Source organism: Salvelinus alpinus, chromosome 3 (assembly GCF_045679555.1).
Source record: "Salvelinus alpinus chromosome 3, SLU_Salpinus.1, whole genome shotgun sequence".
NCBI lineage: Eukaryota > Metazoa > Chordata > Actinopteri > Salmoniformes > Salmonidae > Salvelinus > Salvelinus alpinus.
The window spans coordinates 38720876-38739839 of record NC_092088.1 but is presented as its reverse complement, the minus strand read 5'-3'; the positions used below and the strand labels follow the sequence as shown (position 1 = coordinate 38739839).

Sequence of the window (18964 nt, the reverse complement as noted above, 5' to 3'; positions counted from 1 at the left end):
ATTTATGATAAAAACATCCTAAAGATTGATTCTATACATCGTTTGACATGTTTCTACAAACTGTAATATTACTTTTCGTCTGAACTTTTGCCTGGACTTGCCCGCGCCTCCTGAGTTTGGATTTGTGTACTAAACGCGCAAACAAAAAGGAGGTATTTGGACATAAATGATGTACTTTATCGAACAAAACAAACATTTATTGTGGAACTGGGATTCCTGGGAGTGCATTCTGATGAAGATCATCAAAGTGAATATTTATAATGCTATTTCTGACTTCTGTTGACTCCACAACATGGCGGGTATCTGTATGGCTTGTTTTTGTGTCTGAGCGCCGTACTCAGATTATTGCATGGTGTGCTTTTTCCGAAAAGTTTTTTTGAAATCTGACACAGCGGTTGCATTAAGGAGAAGTGGATATAAAATAACACTTGTATCTTTTAGCAATGTTTATTATGAGTATTTCTGTAAATTGATGTGGCTCTCTGCAAAATCACCGGATGTTTTAGAACTACTGAACATAACGCGCCAATGTAAACTGAGATTTCTGGATATAAATATAAACTTTATCGAACAAAACATACATGTATTGTGTAACATGAAGTCCTATGAGTGTCATCTGATGAAGATCATCAAAGGTTAGTGATTCATTTTATCTCTATTTCTGCTTTTTGTGACTCCTCTCTTTGGCTGGAAAAATGGCTGTGTTTTTCTGTGACTAGATGCTGACCTAACATAATCGTTTGGTGTGCTTTAGTCGTAAAGCCTTTTTGAAATCGGACACTGTGGCTGGATTTATAACAAGTTTATCTTTAAAATGGGGTAAAATACTTGTATGTTTGAGGAATTTGAATTATGGGATTTCTGTTGTTTTTAATTTGGCGCCCTGCAATTTCACTGGCTGTTGGCGAGGTGGGACGCTACCGTCCCGAATATCCCAGAGAGGTTAAATGGAAGAAGTTTGGAAACACCAATACTCTTCCTAGAGCTGGCCGCCCGGCCAAACTGAGAAATTGGGAGAGAAGGGCCTTGGTCCGGGAGGTGACCAAGAACCCAATGGTCACTCTGACAGAGCTCCAGAGTTCGTCTGTGGAGATGGGAGAATCTTGCAGAAGGACAACCATCTCTGCAGGACTCCACCAATCAGGCCTTTATGGTAGAGTGGCCAGACGGAAGCCACTCAGTAAAAGGCACAACAGCCCACTTGGAGTTTTCCAGAAGGCAACTAAAGGAATCTGAATACTTTCGAATGCACTGTGTGTGTGTGTGTGTGTGTGTGTGTGTGTGTGTACATACATATATACACACACATATTTACATATACACACATACATATACACACACACGACACGATTTAATGACTCCAACCTAAGTGTACGTAAACTTCTGACTTCAACTGTATATCCAATAGTTATTCCTGGCTGTATGTAATAACACTTAAGAGTGCCAAAATCTGTTGTATGTAAAATAGTGTGCTTGTCATGCCCAGATCTGTTTCACCTGTCTTCGTGATTGTCTTCACCCCACTCCAGGTGTCACCCATCTTCCCCATTATCCCCTGTGTATTTATATGTTTTCTGTCTGTCTGTTGCCAGTTCGTCTGGTTTGTTCAAGCCTACCAGCGTTTTGTGTCTCAGTTCCTGCTTTTTCCAGTTTCTCTTTTATCGCCCTCCTCGATTTTGACCCTTGCCTGCCCTGACCCTGTACCCGCCCACTCCGCCTATCCCTGAGCCTACCTGCCATCCTGTACCTTGGCCTCTACTCTGGATTATCGACCCCTGCCTGCCTTGACCTGTCGTTTGCCTGCCCCTGTTGTTACAAAAAAACATTGTAACTTCACACAGTCTGCACTTGGGTCTTACCTTGGTACCTGATAGTGTCATAGCTTGGAAAACAAATAAATGTGACTCTGGATGACAACATAATGTTTCCAACATGAGGGCTAAATACGCTTTTGTTTCGTTTCCTTGACACGATACTAACGAGTATCGCGATACTGGTATTGTCCCAGCCCTAGTATACATAATGAATTTAAAGGTATACAAATGGAAGTAGCAACTGCAGATTGCCCCTTAACGCCAGTAATGACACCTGTATAGTATGATAAAGAAAACTTGGCCAACACGTGGATAACTATATGCTACTGCTGATATACACTCACCGGACATTTTATTAGATACATTTCCGTGAACGCGGTGGTGTATTGCACCTACAGACGTGGCTGTGGCTTGCTTTATAAAACAGGCAGACAGGCATCGACGCATTCAGTTATTGTTTGATTGAACATTAGAATGAGCAAAACAAGTGACATAAGCGACTTTGTGAGCGTAGTATGATCGTTGGTGCCAGGCGTGCCAGATCCAGTATCTCAGAAACGGCCGCCCTCCTGGGCTTTTCACGCACAACAGTGTCTAAGGTTTACCGAGAATTGTGCAACAAACAAAAAACATCCAGTCAGTTGCAGACCTGTGGAAAATGTGGGCGAAAACAGCCCGTTGATGAGTGAGGTCAAAGGAGAATGGCAAGAATCGTGCAAGCTAACAGGCGGTCAACAAATATACAAATAACGGCGCAGTACAACAGTGGTGTGCAGAACGGCATCTCAAAACGCATAATTCCTTGTCACGGATGGGCTGTTGCAGCAGACGACCACACCAGGTTCCACTCCTATCAGCTAAAATCCATAAGAAGTGGCTCCAGTGGGCACCCGATCACCAACACTATACAATTGAGTGGAGAAAAAAAACATGACAGCGAGTTCATTTTACTTGAGTGGCCTGCGTAGTCCCCAGACCTCAATCCAATAGAGCATCTTCGGGATGAGATGGAACAGGCTGTTCGCAGCATGAATGTACCGCCGTTCAATCTGCAGCAACTTCGTGGTACCATTGCGTCAGCATGGACCAACATCCCTGTGGAATGATTCTGACACCTTGTACAATGCCCTGAAGAATTAAGGCTGTTCTGAAGGCAAAGGGGGGTCCGACCCGGTACTAGATGGGTTTCCCTAATAAACTGACTGGTGAGTGTATAAATGAGCAATATGGGCAAACATTATGTTTGACACTACATAAGTGTAACAAGAGGAACCTGATATGATTGGTTCAGTGAAACAGCTTAGAAAGGTACATTTCTATGAAACAGCTTAGGTAATGTTTTTTTATTTAACCTTTATTTAACTAGGCAAGTCAGTTAAGAACAAATTCTTATTTACAATGACAGCCTACTTTGTTTGTGTTCTAAAAGCATGTTGCAAAGTTTTGTAGTGGAAGTTCTAGTTGTATTAGCTCCCTAACTCGTCCTGAATAAGCCAGCTGACCTAACGTTAGCACAGTGACCGCAAAAGCCATTCAGTTTTGTAAGTCTTCTAACATTTGAAACTATTCTAAGGGACCAGGAATACTGTGCAATACATGTGCATCTGGGTCGTGTTCATTAAAGCACACAATTGAAAGCGTTGGAAAATGAAAAGGTCCGTTTCCTATTGGCTAAGCCCAGGTAGTCCCCACATGTTTCAATAAGTTTTTTTGCCATTTTATGCCTAATGAACATGACCCTGGCTTGGATACCAAACATAGTTGTGTGGACGTGGAAAGCTTTACCTTGCTTTGTAGTGTGAGCTGAAGGGGTTGGTTGGTTGGATGTCGCCCTGAGAGTTGCTGTTGAAGGGATTGGGCGTGCGCAGGTCTCCAGAGCTGCCCGAACGCCCCCCGTCGGTCTTGCGTCCCTCCTTCTTCCCGGTCACACGTTCAAGTAGGCTGACCTTCTCCTTCTTCTCCTTTTTCTCCCCTTGGTCCCACAGCTGGCCCTGCTCCACCTCAAATGGGTTGCGGTTGCGAGGAAGGGTGGCGTACTTCTGCGGCAGGCCATCGCTGATATCAGTAAAAGGGTCACAGTGTTCCTCTGTGTTCTGGTAGCCTCGCACCTCACTCTGGGAGCGCCTGTGAGGGGCGGCACCACTCCCTTTCTCTAAGAAACACAACAAACAAAATATCTGATATTTTTTATGGAAATAATACTAAGCACACAAAAAAAGAATGTCTTCTTAGGGGTACTAATCTGATACATGTTGACTAACACAGTGGTTCCCAAAGTGAAAAGATGTATGCATGTATGACTATCAGTCACTTTGGATAAAAGTGTCTGTTAAATGGCTTTATATATATACAGTGGGGAGAACAAGTATTTGATACACTGACAATTTTGCAGGTTTTCCTACTTACAAAGCATGTAGAGGTCTGTAATTTTTATCATAGGTACACTTCAACTGTGAGAGACGGAATCTAATACAAAAATCCAGAAAATCACATTGTATGATTTTTAAGTAATTAATTTGCATTTTATTGCATGACATAAGTATTTGATACATCAGAAAAGCAGAACTGAATATTTGGTACAGAAACCTTAGTTTGCAATTACAGAGATCATACGTTTCCTGTAGTTCTTGACCAGGTTTGCACACACTGCAGCAGGGATTTTGGCCCACTCCTCCATACAGACCTTCTCCAGATCCTTCAGGTTTCGGGGCTGTCGCTGGGCAATACGGACTTTCGGCTCCCTCCAAAGATTTTCTATTGGGTTCAGGTCTGGAGACTGGCTAGGCCACTCCAGGACCTTGAGATGCTTCTTACGGAGCCACTCCTTAGTTGCCCTGGCTGTGTGTTTCGGGTCGTTGTCATGCTGGAAGACCCAGCCACGACCCATCTTCAATGCTCTTACTGAGGGAAGGAGGTTGTTGGTCAAGATCTCGCGATACATGGCCCCATCCATCCTCTCCTCAATACGGTGCAGTCGTCCTGTCCCCTTTGCAGAAAAGCATCCCCAAAGAATGATGTTTCCACCTCCATGCTTCACGGTTGGGATGGTGTTCTTGGGGTTGTACTCATCCTTCTATCATCCAGATGGTCATTGGCAAACTTCAGACGGGCCTGGACATGCGCTGGCTTGAGCAGGGGGACCTTGCGTGCGCTGCAGGATTTTAATCCATGACGGCGTAGTGTGTTACTAATGGTTTTCTTTGAGACTGTGGTCCCAACTCTCTTCAGGTCATTGACCAGGTCCTGCCGTGTAGTTCTGGGCTGATCCCTCACATTCCTCATGATCATTGATGCCCCACGAGGTGAGATCTTGCATGGAGCCCCAGACCGAGGGTGATTGACCGTCATCTTGAACTTCTTCCATTTTCTAATAATTGTGCCAACAGTTGTTGCCTTCTCACCAAGCTGCTTGGCTATTGTCCTGTAGCCCATCCCAGCCTTGTACAGGTCTACAATTTATCCCTGATGTCCTTACACAGCTCTCTGGTCTTGGCCATTGTGGAGAGGTTGGAGTCTGTTTGATTGAGTGTGTGGACAGGTGTCTTTTATACAGGTAACGAGTTCAAACAGGTGCAGTTAATACAGGTAATGAGTGGAGAACAGGAGGGCTTCTTAAAGAAAAACTAACAGGTCTGTGAGAGCCGGAATTCTTACTGGTTGGTAGGTGATCAAATACTTATGTCATGCAATAAAATGCAAATTAATTACTTAAAAATCATACAATGTGATTTTCTGGATTTTTGTTTTAGATTCCGTCTCTCACAGTTGAAGTGTACCTATGATAAAAATGACAGACCTCTACATGCTTTGTAAGTAGGAAAACCTGCAAAATCGGCAGTGTATCAAATACTTGTTCTCCCCACTGTATATATATATATATACACACACAGCTCAAAAAAATAAAGGGAACACTTAAACAACACAATGTAACTCCAAGTCAATCACACTTCTGTGAAATCAAACTGTCCACTTAGGAAGCAACACTGATTGACAATAAATTTCACATGCTGTTGTGCAAATGGAATAGACAAAAGGTGGAAATTATAGGCAATTAGCAAGACATCCCCAATAAAGGAGTGGTTCTGCAGGTGGTGACCACAGACCACTTCTCAGTTCCTATGCTTCCTGGCTGATGCTTTGGTCACTTTTGAATGCTGGCGGTGCTTTCACTCTAGTGGTAGCATGAGACGGAGTCTACAACCCACACAAGTGGCTCAGGTAGTGCAGCTCATCCAGGATGGCACATCAATGCGAGCTGTGGCAAGAAGGTTTGCTGTGTCTGTCAGGGTAGTGTCCAGAGCATGGAGGCGCTACCAGGAGACAGGCCAGTACATCAGGAGACGTGGAGGAGGCCGTAGGAGGGCAACAACCCAGCAGCAGGACCGCTACCTCCGCCTTTGTGCAAGGAGGAGCACTGCCAGAGCCCTGCAAAATGACCTCCAGCAGGCCACAAATGTGCATGTGTCTGCTCATATATATATATATATATATATATATATATATACACACACACACACACACACACATACAGTTGAATTCGGAAGTTTACATACACTTAGGTTGGAGTCATTAAAACTCGTTTTTCAACCACTCTACAAATTCCTTGTTAACAAAACTATAGTTTCGGGAAGTCGGTTAGGACATCTACTTTGTGCATGACACAAGTAATTATTCCAAAAATGGTTTACAGACAGATTATTTCACATATAATTCACTGTAAAAAAAAAAATAATAATTGACCTCCACAAGTCTGGTTCATCCTTTCCAAATGCTTGAATGTACTACGTTCATCTGTACAAACAATAGTACACAAGTATAAAAACCATGGGAACATGCAGCGGTCATACCACTAAGGAAAGAGATGCATTGTCTCCTAGAGATGAACGTACTTTGATGCGAAAAGTGCAATTCAATCCCAGAACAAGAGCAAAGGACCTTGTGAAGCTGCTGGAGAAAACACTTTGAGGTACAAAAGTATCTATATCCACAGTAAAACCAGTGTCCAATATCGACATAACCTGAAATGCCGCTCAGCAAGGAAGAAGCCACTGCTCCAAAACCGCCATAAAAAAAACAGACTACGGTTTGTAACTGCACATGGGGACAAAGATCGTACATTTTGGAGAAATGTCCTCAGGTCTGATGAAACAAAAATAGAACTGTTTGGCCATAATCACCATTGTTATGTTTGGAGGAAAAAGGGGGAGGCTTGCAAGCCGAAGAACACCATCCCAACCATGAAGCACAGGGATGGCAGCATCTTGTTGTGGGGGTGCTTTGCTGCAGAAGGGACTGGTGCACTTCACAAAATAGATGGCATCATGAGGTAGGAAAATTATGTGGATATATTGAAGCAACATCTCAAGACATCAGTCAGGAAGTTAAAGGTTGGTCGCAAATGGGTCTTCCAAATGGACAATGACCCCAAGCATACTTCCAAAGTTGTGGCAAAATGGCTTAAGGACAACAAAGTCAAGGTATTGGAGTGGCCATCACAAAGCCCTGACCTCAAGCCTAGGAGGCAAGGAGGCCTACAAACCTGACTCAGTTACACCATCTCTGTCAGGAGGAATGGGCCAAAATTCACCCAACTTATTGTGGGAAGCTTGTGGAAGGCTCTAGAAGAAAAAGAAACGCACACATATTTAGGCGAGGTGCTGGCTAACGGAGAAGAAAACTTATTGTGACTTTGCCATTGTAATTGTTTGTAAGCTTGTGTAGTCTAAAATGAATCTATGATCGTATGCTATCCATTCGTTTTAAACGTTGGTAATAAAAAATTTGCATCTGAGCTCCTAGAGTGTGCGGCTCTCCTTTATTTTTAAGCTTGTGGAAGGCTACCTGAAATGTTTGACCCAAGTTAAACAATTTAAAGGCAATGCTACCAAATACTAATTGAGTGTATGTAAACTTCTGACCCACTGGGAATGTGATGAATGACATAAAAGCTGAAATAAATAATTCTCTCTACTATTATTCTGACATTTCACATTTTTTAAATAAAGTGGTGATCCTAACTGACCTAAGACAGGGAATTTTTACTAGTATTAAATGCCAGGAATTGTGAGAAACTGAGTAAAAGTGTATTTGGCTAAGTTGTATGTAAACGTCCGACTTCAACTGTATGTATACATACACACACACACACACACTGGCAGTCAAAAGTTTGGACACACCTACCCAATCAAGCGTTTTTCGTTATTTTTACTATTTTATACATTTGTAGAATAATAGTGAAGACATGAAAACTATGAAATAACACATGGAATCATGTAGTAACCAAAAAAGGTATTAAACTCATCTAAATATATTTGATATTTTAGAGATTCTTCAAAGTAGCCATCCTTTGCCTTGATGACAGCTTTGCAAGCTCTAGAGTTCCTCTGTGGAGATGGGAGATCCTTACAGAATGACCACCATCTCTGCAGCACTCCACCAATCGGGCCTTTATGGTAGAGTGGCCAGACGGAAGCCACTCTTCAGTAAAAGGCACATGACAGCCCTCTTGGAGTTTGCCAAAAGGCACCTAAAGGACTGAGACCATGAGAACAAGATTATCTGGTCTGATGAAACCAAGATTGAACTCTTTGGCCTGAATACCAAGCGTCACGTCTGGAAGAAACCAGGCCCCATCCCTACCGTGAAGCATGGTGGTGGCAGCATCATAATGTGGGGATGTTTTTCAGTGGCAGGGGCTGAGAGAGTAGTCAGGATCGAGGGAAAAATGAACGGAGCAGTACAAAGTACAAAGATTCTTGATGAAAACCTTCACCAGAGTGCTCAGGACCTCAGACTGAGGTGAAGGTTCACCTTCCAACAGGACAACGACCCTAAGCACACAGCCAAGACAATGCAGGAGTGTCTTTGGGACAAGTCTCTGAATGTCCTTGAGTGGCCCAGCCAAAGCCCGGACTTGAACCAGATCAAACATATCTGGAGAGACCTGAAAATAGCTGTGCAGTGACACTCCCAATCCAACCTGATAGAGCTTGAGAGGATCTGCAAGCTTGTAGCGTCATAACCAAGAAGACTCGAGGCTGTAATCACTGCCAAAGGTGCTTCAACAAAGTACTGAGTCAAGTGTCTGAATACTTATGTGTATGTGATATCATAAAAATAAAAAAAATGCTACATTTGCAAAAATGTATTTTAAAAACTGTTTTTGCTTTGTCATTATGGAGTATTGTATGTAGTAGATTGATGAGGAGGAAAAAACAATTGAATACATTTTAGAATAAGGTTGTACTGTAACAAAATAGGCCTAACACTAGAAGAAGCTGCTGTCCTTACCCAGCTCCTCGATGGAGTTCATAGAGTCCAGCTTGGGGCGGAAGTGGGTGCCAATGAGGTCGGACATGGAGTGGGCAGCGGAGAGCTTATGGGAGCCGGCCAGTAAGTGTCTCTTGATTTTGGGCTCTGGCTGGGGCTGATGGTCCGGAGCACTGGGCTGGCGAAGGGTCTCCGAGTCAAACATTGCGGAGCGGGGCAGGATGGCTGAGGAGGTGTCGGAGAAGCCACCATCGTGCTTGCGACCCTTCAGCTTGTCCTTGAGTTTAGTGAAGGGCGAGCGGGGCTTGTCCTTTACGGAAAGGTCGAACATGCTGGCCGTCATGTTGTTCCTCATGAACTGGATGCTGACCTGGATCTTCCCTCTCTCCTTCCTCTTCTTCCCTGGCCTGGAGTCCAAAGAGTACCAGCTGAAAGAAGGACATAGGGATAATTATTAGACAGGTAATTGTTGTTAGTGGCACATTAAAATGAATACAGGAATATAAGATGAAAACATCAAAGAAAACAGCAGGTGCCTTAATGGGTGGTAAAACGTTACAAATTCAAGTTAAAGTTATTTGTTTTTGTTCTGAGATAATTTAGGTTTGTCATAGCAACAGGGGTGGTTACATATTCATTCTTTTTAAAAATGTATGAATTATGAACATGTTCAGACCTTTTTCCACTTGGAAATAAGTTTTTTTTTTTTTTTTTTTTAATCAGTGAAAAATATAGGCCTATTATTTAATTCATCTAAATTCTAAGCTTTGTTTATGAAAAATTAGGTTTAAAAAAAAAAAAACAGGCTAAAGTGATATGCTCTATCGACTGAGGTAAAAACTATCAGTAAACGTACAACACAGAAATCTGAGAGTACCCAAGTGAGTTGAGCCATTTCATTTTGAAGAAATTATTAGAAAAGTGGGGATCAAAAAACTGTTTGAGTCCGACATTTCACTGAGGAAGAGTAACAACTTGTGTATTCAATAAATTATTAGGGTAAAATGTCTGTGGTGGAAGTCCCCAATTTCACCTCACATAAATCCACAGGCGACGTCACTTGAAGCTTTTCGTCTCCCTGTGAATACATATTATACGAGGGATAAACATAATTCCCTGCTAACTGTGATGGTCTGAATCGCGAAAAGAATGTTGAATAATATGGTTCATCAAGGCCATTCTGCTACTCTGCTCCTGTTTATTTAACCTCTTTGCCTTTTCTGCTGGAAGTAATACGATTGATGCCGTCGCTGTGAGAAAAAGGGGTGACATTTGCACAAATCTGGCCTTTGTTCAGAACTGCTACGACAAGCAATTGGGAAATTACAAAGGCAATGGTGCAGGATAACCATGCAACTCATACATGCTAATGAGAATGCTGGCTTCTCCATAGCCTAGGTCTAGCCCAGTGGTCACCAACCTTTGAGGGGAGATCACTTTTTAAGTCAAAATGCAGGCTGAGGTCTAGCGCTCAGATAAAAAAAATAAAAAAAACATGACTTAAAAAACTAAGCCTATGCAACATTAACCAATTAAAAACAGCTCTGTAGCAATGATGTGTGTGCAATAGGCTATAGGCCCAATACATTATCAATGCATATTGGCTATGCTTGAATTACCCTGCCAATGGCATTGCAATGTTGTTCTTCTCAGACAATTTTATCATTATATTTTAAAACTTGAGGTATATGATCAACCTTGGTAATAGATACTTTGCTGTATTACTTGTGAGGCATAGCTGAGTGAGCATGAATTGAAATAATTCGCTTTTTTTATTTTATTGATGGTGCCTGCATCTGATGGTCAATCTCAGCGGAGGGAGACTGACCAAAAAGAAGACCCTGTCTTCCAGCTGATGGCGGAGTTTGTACCTTCAGACACATGAAATGGTTCAAATTGGAGACACTTCGACTACCCCGCACAGGGCAGCTGAATCAAGTGCACCGACTACAAACAGCGTGAAACAAATATAAAAACACGAACGCAAGGCTTTATCAAAGACAGGCAAAAACTGCTTCTCCAATAGAAATCCCCGATCACACTTGAGGCGACGTCATGGCGACGTTGGCTAGCTAAACACGTCATCGGATCCAAACTGTCGTTTCCCGCCGAACTGCGCATGTGCAGGCTGTCAAATCAAAAAGGCACTCCTTCAATATAAAGTTGTTTAAGACAAACATTAAAATGTGTAGGTTTGTCACGATCAAGAGGTTGGAGTAATAACATGCTAAACTACTTAAGAAATAAGCTCGAATCTAGGTTGTGCCTTTAGATTTCGGGAAAATTAAAAACGAAGGAAGAATTTTGCACTTCTCATTGACTTCTCAAACCCCGGCCTGGTCTATTTGGTCTGTTTCACAAGCGTTCCCGGAAGTCTCACGAAGTTGCGCTTCTGGGTTTAGAAACTCTGTGGCTTTATTATTGTTTTTTTTATAGAAATTGTTGGCGATCGACTAGGAATGCTTTGGAGATCGACCAGTAGACCGCGATCGACCGCTTTGTGACCACTGGTCTGGCCTTTTTAAACCAATGGTTTGTCGACTGCAACAATGTAGAACTGGGAACAAAGCTCACTCAAAATACAAAGTCAACATTTAAACCACCTCTCAAACAGCAGGTGCTCTGGTAAATTCCACAATTCCTCAATGAGCACAACCTCTCTCTGTCTGTTCAAGCTATAGGCTATTTCTGTCATTGGAAAAGTGGACAGGCATGATGTTTTTTGCCCTAAACTGTGTCTAAAGAACCTCCATGGCAGGGGCCTCTTGGTCTAGCTAGCCTTATTCACAGTGTGCTCTGTCCTTCGGAGCACGATCTAGGAGCCACAGCATGCTGCTGAGGGGGCCAGCCCTGTACTTCACACGGGTGTCAAGGCCAAGATAAACCTCCCTCTGCCTGGAACCACAATACTCCCACTCTACCAAGACCTCTGAGAAACTCCTCACAATCAACACAGGTGTGCGATAATTAGGGGCTGCCTACTTCAATGTCTAGATAGACTCTCCTCCCCATGTGTCAGCTTGAAAATACAGTTGACGGACACAGCTAGTTAGCAAATTGGGACTGCTCCAGTATATGGATATGGCAGCACAAGAGTGGGCCTTTGGCTCATTCTAGTTGAGTCAGTTGTGTGGGATGACTAAATACGGGTACATTGACATCTCCACAACAGCTCTGTACTTGAATGACTGCAAAACCCTGGAGGTGCATCAGCTCCGGCACCTTGAATAAATACTACCATCAACGGTTGCTTATGACACATTCTCCCCAACTAAATGGGTAAAGAGGAAGTGTGCTAATGTTTGCATGACGAAATGTACCAATGGCTAATTGACACCAGATCCTCTTAGGTTCCTGTTCCTCTGAGCAGAATGGAGGCTTACTCATCCACGTAGCCTAGGCCTAGCTAACCACAACACATTGTGCCATAGTTATTCTACACAGCCAAAAATAACTTTACACAGCGCAACTGGATTGGGTGGAGCTGGTGTAGTGTTTTTTTCCATACATCCACACCACTGGAAAAATATATATCATTTGAGTCAGAATTAGTAACAAGACATGTTTGGCCAGTTCAACCACATTCAGTTAGCATAGGCTAATACCCAAAAGAGCACAACATAATGTTTAGCCTATGCCATGTCCATAAATGACAGTTTACCATCTCAATTCCAGTATAAGGCAAGAATAAGCAAGGACAGTATTGCCATTTGTTGATTGTGTGATTACTGGAATTGAGGTGGAACAGTTTGCTGCTATTAGACAGGAAAGATTATCTGATGGCCTGCTGACTGCGGTTCTCGCTGGACTAGTTCACCAACTACAAAGGCTGCACCCAGTCAACTCAATTACAACATGAATGGCAGTCTATTCTCAAAAGACTAACCTCTTGATTCATTGTTCGGTGTCAACAAAGCACATCTTTTAACTAGCACAATGGCGTAGCCTGTGTCACAACAAGACAGATGTCCAGGCAACTAGGGGTGAAACAGGTCACCAAACCCAGTTTAGTACGTATTGCTTTTTTGGGGTTACGGTTCGGTTTCGGTACAGCGGGAAAAATAAAACACCAACAGTTACTGTTGTTCATTTTGGTTTATTTGAGAAAATACAAAACGTTGGTATTCCCGATTCCATAAATTATCATGAGTCATATAATGACTGGTGAGAGCACAATCAGAATACCAACACTTTGTATTTTCTTAAATGAAAACGCACGATTACTCAACAAAACTAAAACAAAGTGCAATATAAGTGTGAAATCGTATAGGCCTATGGTATGATGTTTTCTTACAAAGATGAAAATATGTGCACTTGTGTGACTCTCATAAAGGGGGCGTGTCTGCAGCACAGTATCTCTCATTGCCCACTCTGGGGTAATGTGATGGGCTGTCATTGAGTACCTTTGTGTAGCACTGGAGGCCCATCCATCTGTAGTAAGAGCAACACAATGCACCATTGCTTATATAGAGCGGGTACTACCCATTTGCTGAAAATTGGTGCGAGAGGGCGAAGTTCGTAATGGGCGCATATCCGCGGCTATAAACATGCCTATCGCTCTTGTAATTTATTTGGCACGGTCAGAATCAGCTGCGAAGGGCTGCTTGAATGCAGAGGGAAGAAAAAGTTGTGATGTTTTTTTTGCGTTTCCATCTTGCTCAGGTGGGAGGAACACTAGGGTGATGTCGACAATTTGCCAACATGTTTGAGATGTTGGCAGCTGCATAGGCTATTTTCGTTGAGCAGTGGCGACATAGTACTGTTAACTCTCTGTCCATCGCTGTTGTAATCTACTGGGAAGCCAAAATGTTCCCAAACTGGAGATTTAAACGATGGAGAATCCTCCTGGTTTATCGACCCCATCCTACAGGGCCCGGTTTCCGATAGCGATGGAATTTAGGCTTACGAGTGTTTTCACGATGCATCGTTCCTACAACGGCCGATATGCGTTTCCCAGTGCGTCGTTGTGGCCTGTGTCAATAAGGATAGGATCAAAATAAATTCAGCACTGCTCTCTGACCAGCGTTCTCCCTTTCCAATCTTACCTTAACATTATAATTATTCCACAATACTGACGACGAATCAGCTCCTAGAGAGCTATTATCACCTATGGCTACAAATATTGAGGTAGGGTATTCTAATTCTTACCCCAGCGGTTCGCAAACTAGGGGTCACGACCTGATATAAAAATGGGTTTGCGGGATATTTATAAAGAATGCTGTTTTATAAATGAAATATAAACCCAACATGCAAAAACTTCAAAGATTTGACTGAGTTACGGTTCATATTAGGAAATCAGTCAATTCGAATGAAATCATTAGGCCATAATCTATGGATCTCACATGGCTGGGCAGGTGCCGTTCCCCACCCACTGGAGAGCCAGGCCCAGCTAATCAGAATAATTTTTTCCCCCACAAAAGGGCTTAATTACAGACAGAAATACTCCTCAGTACATTTTTTACATTTAAAGGCACACGTAGCCTACACATCAATACATACACACAAACTATAAACTATCTAGGTCAAATAGGGGAGAGGCATTGTGCAGCGAGGTGTTGCTTGATCTGTTTTTTTAAACCAGGTTTGCTGTTTATTTGAGCAATATGAGATGGAACGGAGTTCCTCGCAATAATGGCTCTATAAAAATACTGTACGCTTTCTTGAATTTGTTCTGGATTTGGGGACTGTGAAAAGACCCCTGGTGGCATGTCTGGTGGGGTAAGTGTGTGTGTCAGAGTTGTGTGTAAGTTGACTATGCAAACATTGGGATTTTCAACACAAGTGATGCAGTCAGTCTCCTCAACTCTTAGCCAATAGAGACTGGCATGCATAGTATTTATATCAGCCCTCTGATTATAATGAAGAGCAAGATGTGCCGCTCTGTTCTGGGCCAGCTGCAGCTTAACTAGGTCTTTCCTTGCAGCACTCGACTGGACAATAATCAAGATAAGAAAACTAGCCTGCAGAACTTGCTTTTTGGAGTGTGGTGTCAAAAAGCAGTTTCATCTGTTCTGCCTGCGGCAGTTCACAGGACGTGCTAACTTGTCCCGGACCTTCTGATTTCGACTCTCTACCGCAACTGCTGTCTCTAACTCTGAATGCTCAACTATAAAAAACCAAATGACATTTACTCATGAGGTGCTGACCTGTTGCACCCTCTACAACAAATGTGATTATTATTTGAACCTGCTGGTCATCTATGAACGTTTGAACATCTTGGCCATGTACTGTTATAATGTCAACCCGGCACAGCCAGAAGAGGACTGGCCACCCATCAGAGCCTGGTTCCTCTCTAGGTTTCTTCCTAAGTTCCTGCCTTTCTAGGGAGTTTTTTTCTAGCCACTGTGCTTCTACCTCTGCATTGCTTGCTGGGTTTCGGTATAGTACTTTGACATTGGCTGATGTAAAAAGAGCTTTATAAATACATATGATTGATCTCTTTATTACAGACAGATCTCTCCCCATCTTTACAAACTTTGAATGTAAACTCAGCAAAAAAAGATACGCCCTCTCACTGTCAACTGCGTTTATTTTCAGCAAACTTAACCAATTATATGTGTATATATTTGTATGAACATAACAAGATTCAACAACTGAGATATAAACTGAACAAGTTCCACAGACATGTGACTAACAGAAATGGAATAATGTGTCCCTGAACAAAGGCGGGTCAAAATCAAAACTAACCGTCAGTATCTGGTGTGGCCACCAGCTGCATTAAGTACTGCAGTGCATCTCCTCCTCATGGACTGCACCAGATTTGCCAGTTCTTGCTGTGAGATGTTACCCCACTCTTCCACCAAGGCACCTGCAAGTTCCCAGACATTTCTGGGGGGGAATGGCCCTTGCCCTCACCCTCCGATCCAACAGGTTCCAGACGTGCTCACTGGGATTGAGATCCGGGCTCTTCGCTGGCCATGGCAGGACACTGACATTCCTGTCTTGAAGGAACTCAGCCATACTGCTCGTTCTGTGCATGGTGGCATTGTCATGCTGGAGGGTCATGTCAGGATGAGCCTTCAGGAAGGGTACCACATGAGGGAGGAGGATGTTTTCCTTGTAACGCACAGCGTTGAGATTGCCTGCAATGACAACAAGCTCAGTCCGATGATGCTGTGACAACACCACCCCAGACCATGACGGACCCTCCACCTTGATCCCGCTCCAGAGTACAGGCCTCGGTGTAACGCTCATTCCTTCTACGATAAACGCAAATCTGATCATCACCCCTGGTGAGACAAAACCGCGACTCGTCAGTGAAGAGCACTTTTTGCCAGTCCTGTCTGGTCCAGCGACGGTGGGTTTGTGCCCATAGGCGACGTTGTTGTCTTACAACAGGCCTACAAGCCCTCAGTCCAGCCTCTCTCAGCCTATTGCAGACAATCTGAGCACTGATGGAGGGATTGTGCGTTCCTGGTGTAACTCGGGCAGTTGTTGTTGCCACCCTGTACCGGTCCTGCAGATGTGCTGTTCGGATGTACCGATCCTGTGCAGGTGTAACACGTGGTCTGCCACTGCGAGGACGATCAGCTGTCCGTCCTGTCTCCCTGTAGCGCTGGCTTAGGCGTCTCACAGTATGGACTTTGCAATTTATTTCCCTGGTCACCTCTGCAGTCCTCATGCCTCCTTGCAGAATGCCTAAAGCATGTTCACGCAGATGAGCAGGGACCCTGGGCATCTTTCTTCTGGTGTTTTTCAGAGTCAGTAGAAAGGCCTCTTTAGTCTCCTAAGTGTTCATAACTGTGACCTTAATTGCCTACCGTCTGTAAGCTGTTAGTGTCTTAACGACTGTTCCACAGGTGCATGTTCATTAATTGTTTATGGTTCATTGAACAAGCATGGGAAAGTGTTTAAACCCTTTACAATGAAGATCTGTTAAGTTATATGGATTTTTACAAATTATCTTTGAAAGACAGGGTCCTGAAAAAGGACCGTTTCTTTTTTTGCTGAGTTGATATGTCTTGACAATGACAGTTTACAATCTAAGGTAACGCCAAGTAATTTAGTCTACTCAACCTGTTCAACAGCCGCACCATTCATTACCAGATTCAGATGTCTAGAACTTAGGGAATGATTTGTACCACATACAATGCCCTTAGTTTTAAACATGTTCATGACCAGTTTATTACTGGCCACCATTCCAAAACAGATTGCAACTCTTTGTTAAGGGTTTCAGTGACTTCATTAACTGTGGTTGCCGATGCGTACAGTATATGGTTGAATCATCAGCATACATGGACACATATGCCTTGTTCAATGCCAGAGAGCTGCTCTGCGGTACACCACACTTTACATGTTTGACATTAGAGAAGCTATCATGAAAGAAAACCCTTTGAGTTCTATTAGATAGATAGCTCTGAATCCACAATATGGAAGAGGTTGAAAAGCCACAACATAAGTTTTTTCAACAACAGGTTATGGTCAATAATATCGAAGGCTGCACTGAAATCTAACAGTACAGCTCCCACAATCTTTTTGTTATCAATTTCTTTCAACCAATCATCAGTAATTTGTGTCAGTGCAGTACAGTACATGTTGAGTGCCCTTCTCTATTTGGGCTCCCGAGTGGTGCAGCGGTCTAAGGCACTGCATCTCAGTGCTAGAGGCGTCACTACAGACCCTGGTTCGATTCCAGGCTGGATCACAACCGGCCGTGATTGCGAGTCCCATAGGGCAGTGCACAATTGGCCCAGCGTCGTCCAGGTTAGGGTTTGGCCGGGGGTAGGCCGTCATTGTAAATAAGAATTTGTTCTTAATTGACTTGCCAAGTTAAATAAAAGGTTAAATCAATTTTGTTTTAAATTAACATGCTGAAATTCTGTTGTTAATTTGTGTACAGAGAAATGCCAGCTCAGAGCTGGCAGCAAGCTGATAGGTCTGCTGTTAGAACCAGTAAAGGCCGCTTTACCACTCTTGGGTAGCGGAATGACTTTGGCTTCCCTCCAGGCCGGTGGACAAAGACTTTCCTGTAGGCTCAGATTAAATATGACAGATAGGAGTGGCTATAGAGTCAGCTACCATCCTCAGTAGCTTTGCATCTAAGTTGATAACAATAATTTTCCACTTCTCCCACACTAACTTTACAAAATTCTAACTTAAAATGCTATACTTTTATTATTAGTTATTTTGTGCATGAATACGATGGCTCACTGTTCATTGTTGGCATTTCCTGCCTAAGTTTGCCCACGTTGCCAAATAAGTAATCATTAAAATAAATTGGCAACATCAAATGGTTTTGTAATGAATAAGCCATCTGATTCAATGAAAAATGGAGTTGAATTTGTCTTTCTGCCCATAATTGAATGTTAATTACATGTAAAGTGATCTTGGCTTCATAATACCGTTTTTTACACTTTAGAACCGGAACCCCATCAGTGGCGAGCCAGCTAACTAGCTAGTAGTCAGTTTGCCACTGCTAGCGGTCATCACCGTTAACTCAGACATCAGCCAGCCTCAGCCGGGTCAATTCCTGCCAGTCTGCACAGCGCAATATCAATCCAGAGCATATTCGACTGCTTTTTCTCTACCACATCTCCAGATTCCTACCGCAAGCTCTGAACCTTTACACCGGATCATCGCAGCTAGCTAGCAGCTATCCAAGTGGCTACTCCTGGCTAACGTCTCTGTCCGGAAGCAAGCATCAGTTAGCTCCAGGCTAGCTCCAGGCTAGGCCCATCTCCCGGCTAGCTGAAGTGGTCCATCAGCCAATTCTTGGGCTACAATACCTATTTTGCCTGGACCCTTTTACTGCCGACAAAGAGCCCCGCCAATCCATCACGACTGGTCTGCCGACGTAACCATCCGAGGGGGTTTCAACAGGCTCTCCCGTTGCGACGTCCCTCGAAGGCCCATCTGCTAGCCCCGGCCCGCTAGCTGTCCGA

The 18964-nt window shown here is 43.3% G+C and overlaps 1 protein-coding gene across 1 annotated transcript in view; it reads right to left on the bottom strand.

The window, feature by feature from the left end:
* The window catches only part of LOC139570673 (rab11 family-interacting protein 2-like), a 30060-nt gene that overhangs the window by 4832 nt on the left and 6264 nt on the right, over positions 1 to 18964 (bottom strand). Inside the window, exons 3-4 of the mRNA XM_071392754.1 lie at positions 9105 to 9511; positions 3600 to 3966 (exon numbers count right to left, since the gene is read on the bottom strand). Coding sequence (XP_071248855.1) covers positions 3600 to 3966; positions 9105 to 9511 — 774 coding nt within the window. The remainder of the gene's footprint in view (positions 1 to 3599; positions 3967 to 9104; positions 9512 to 18964) is intronic.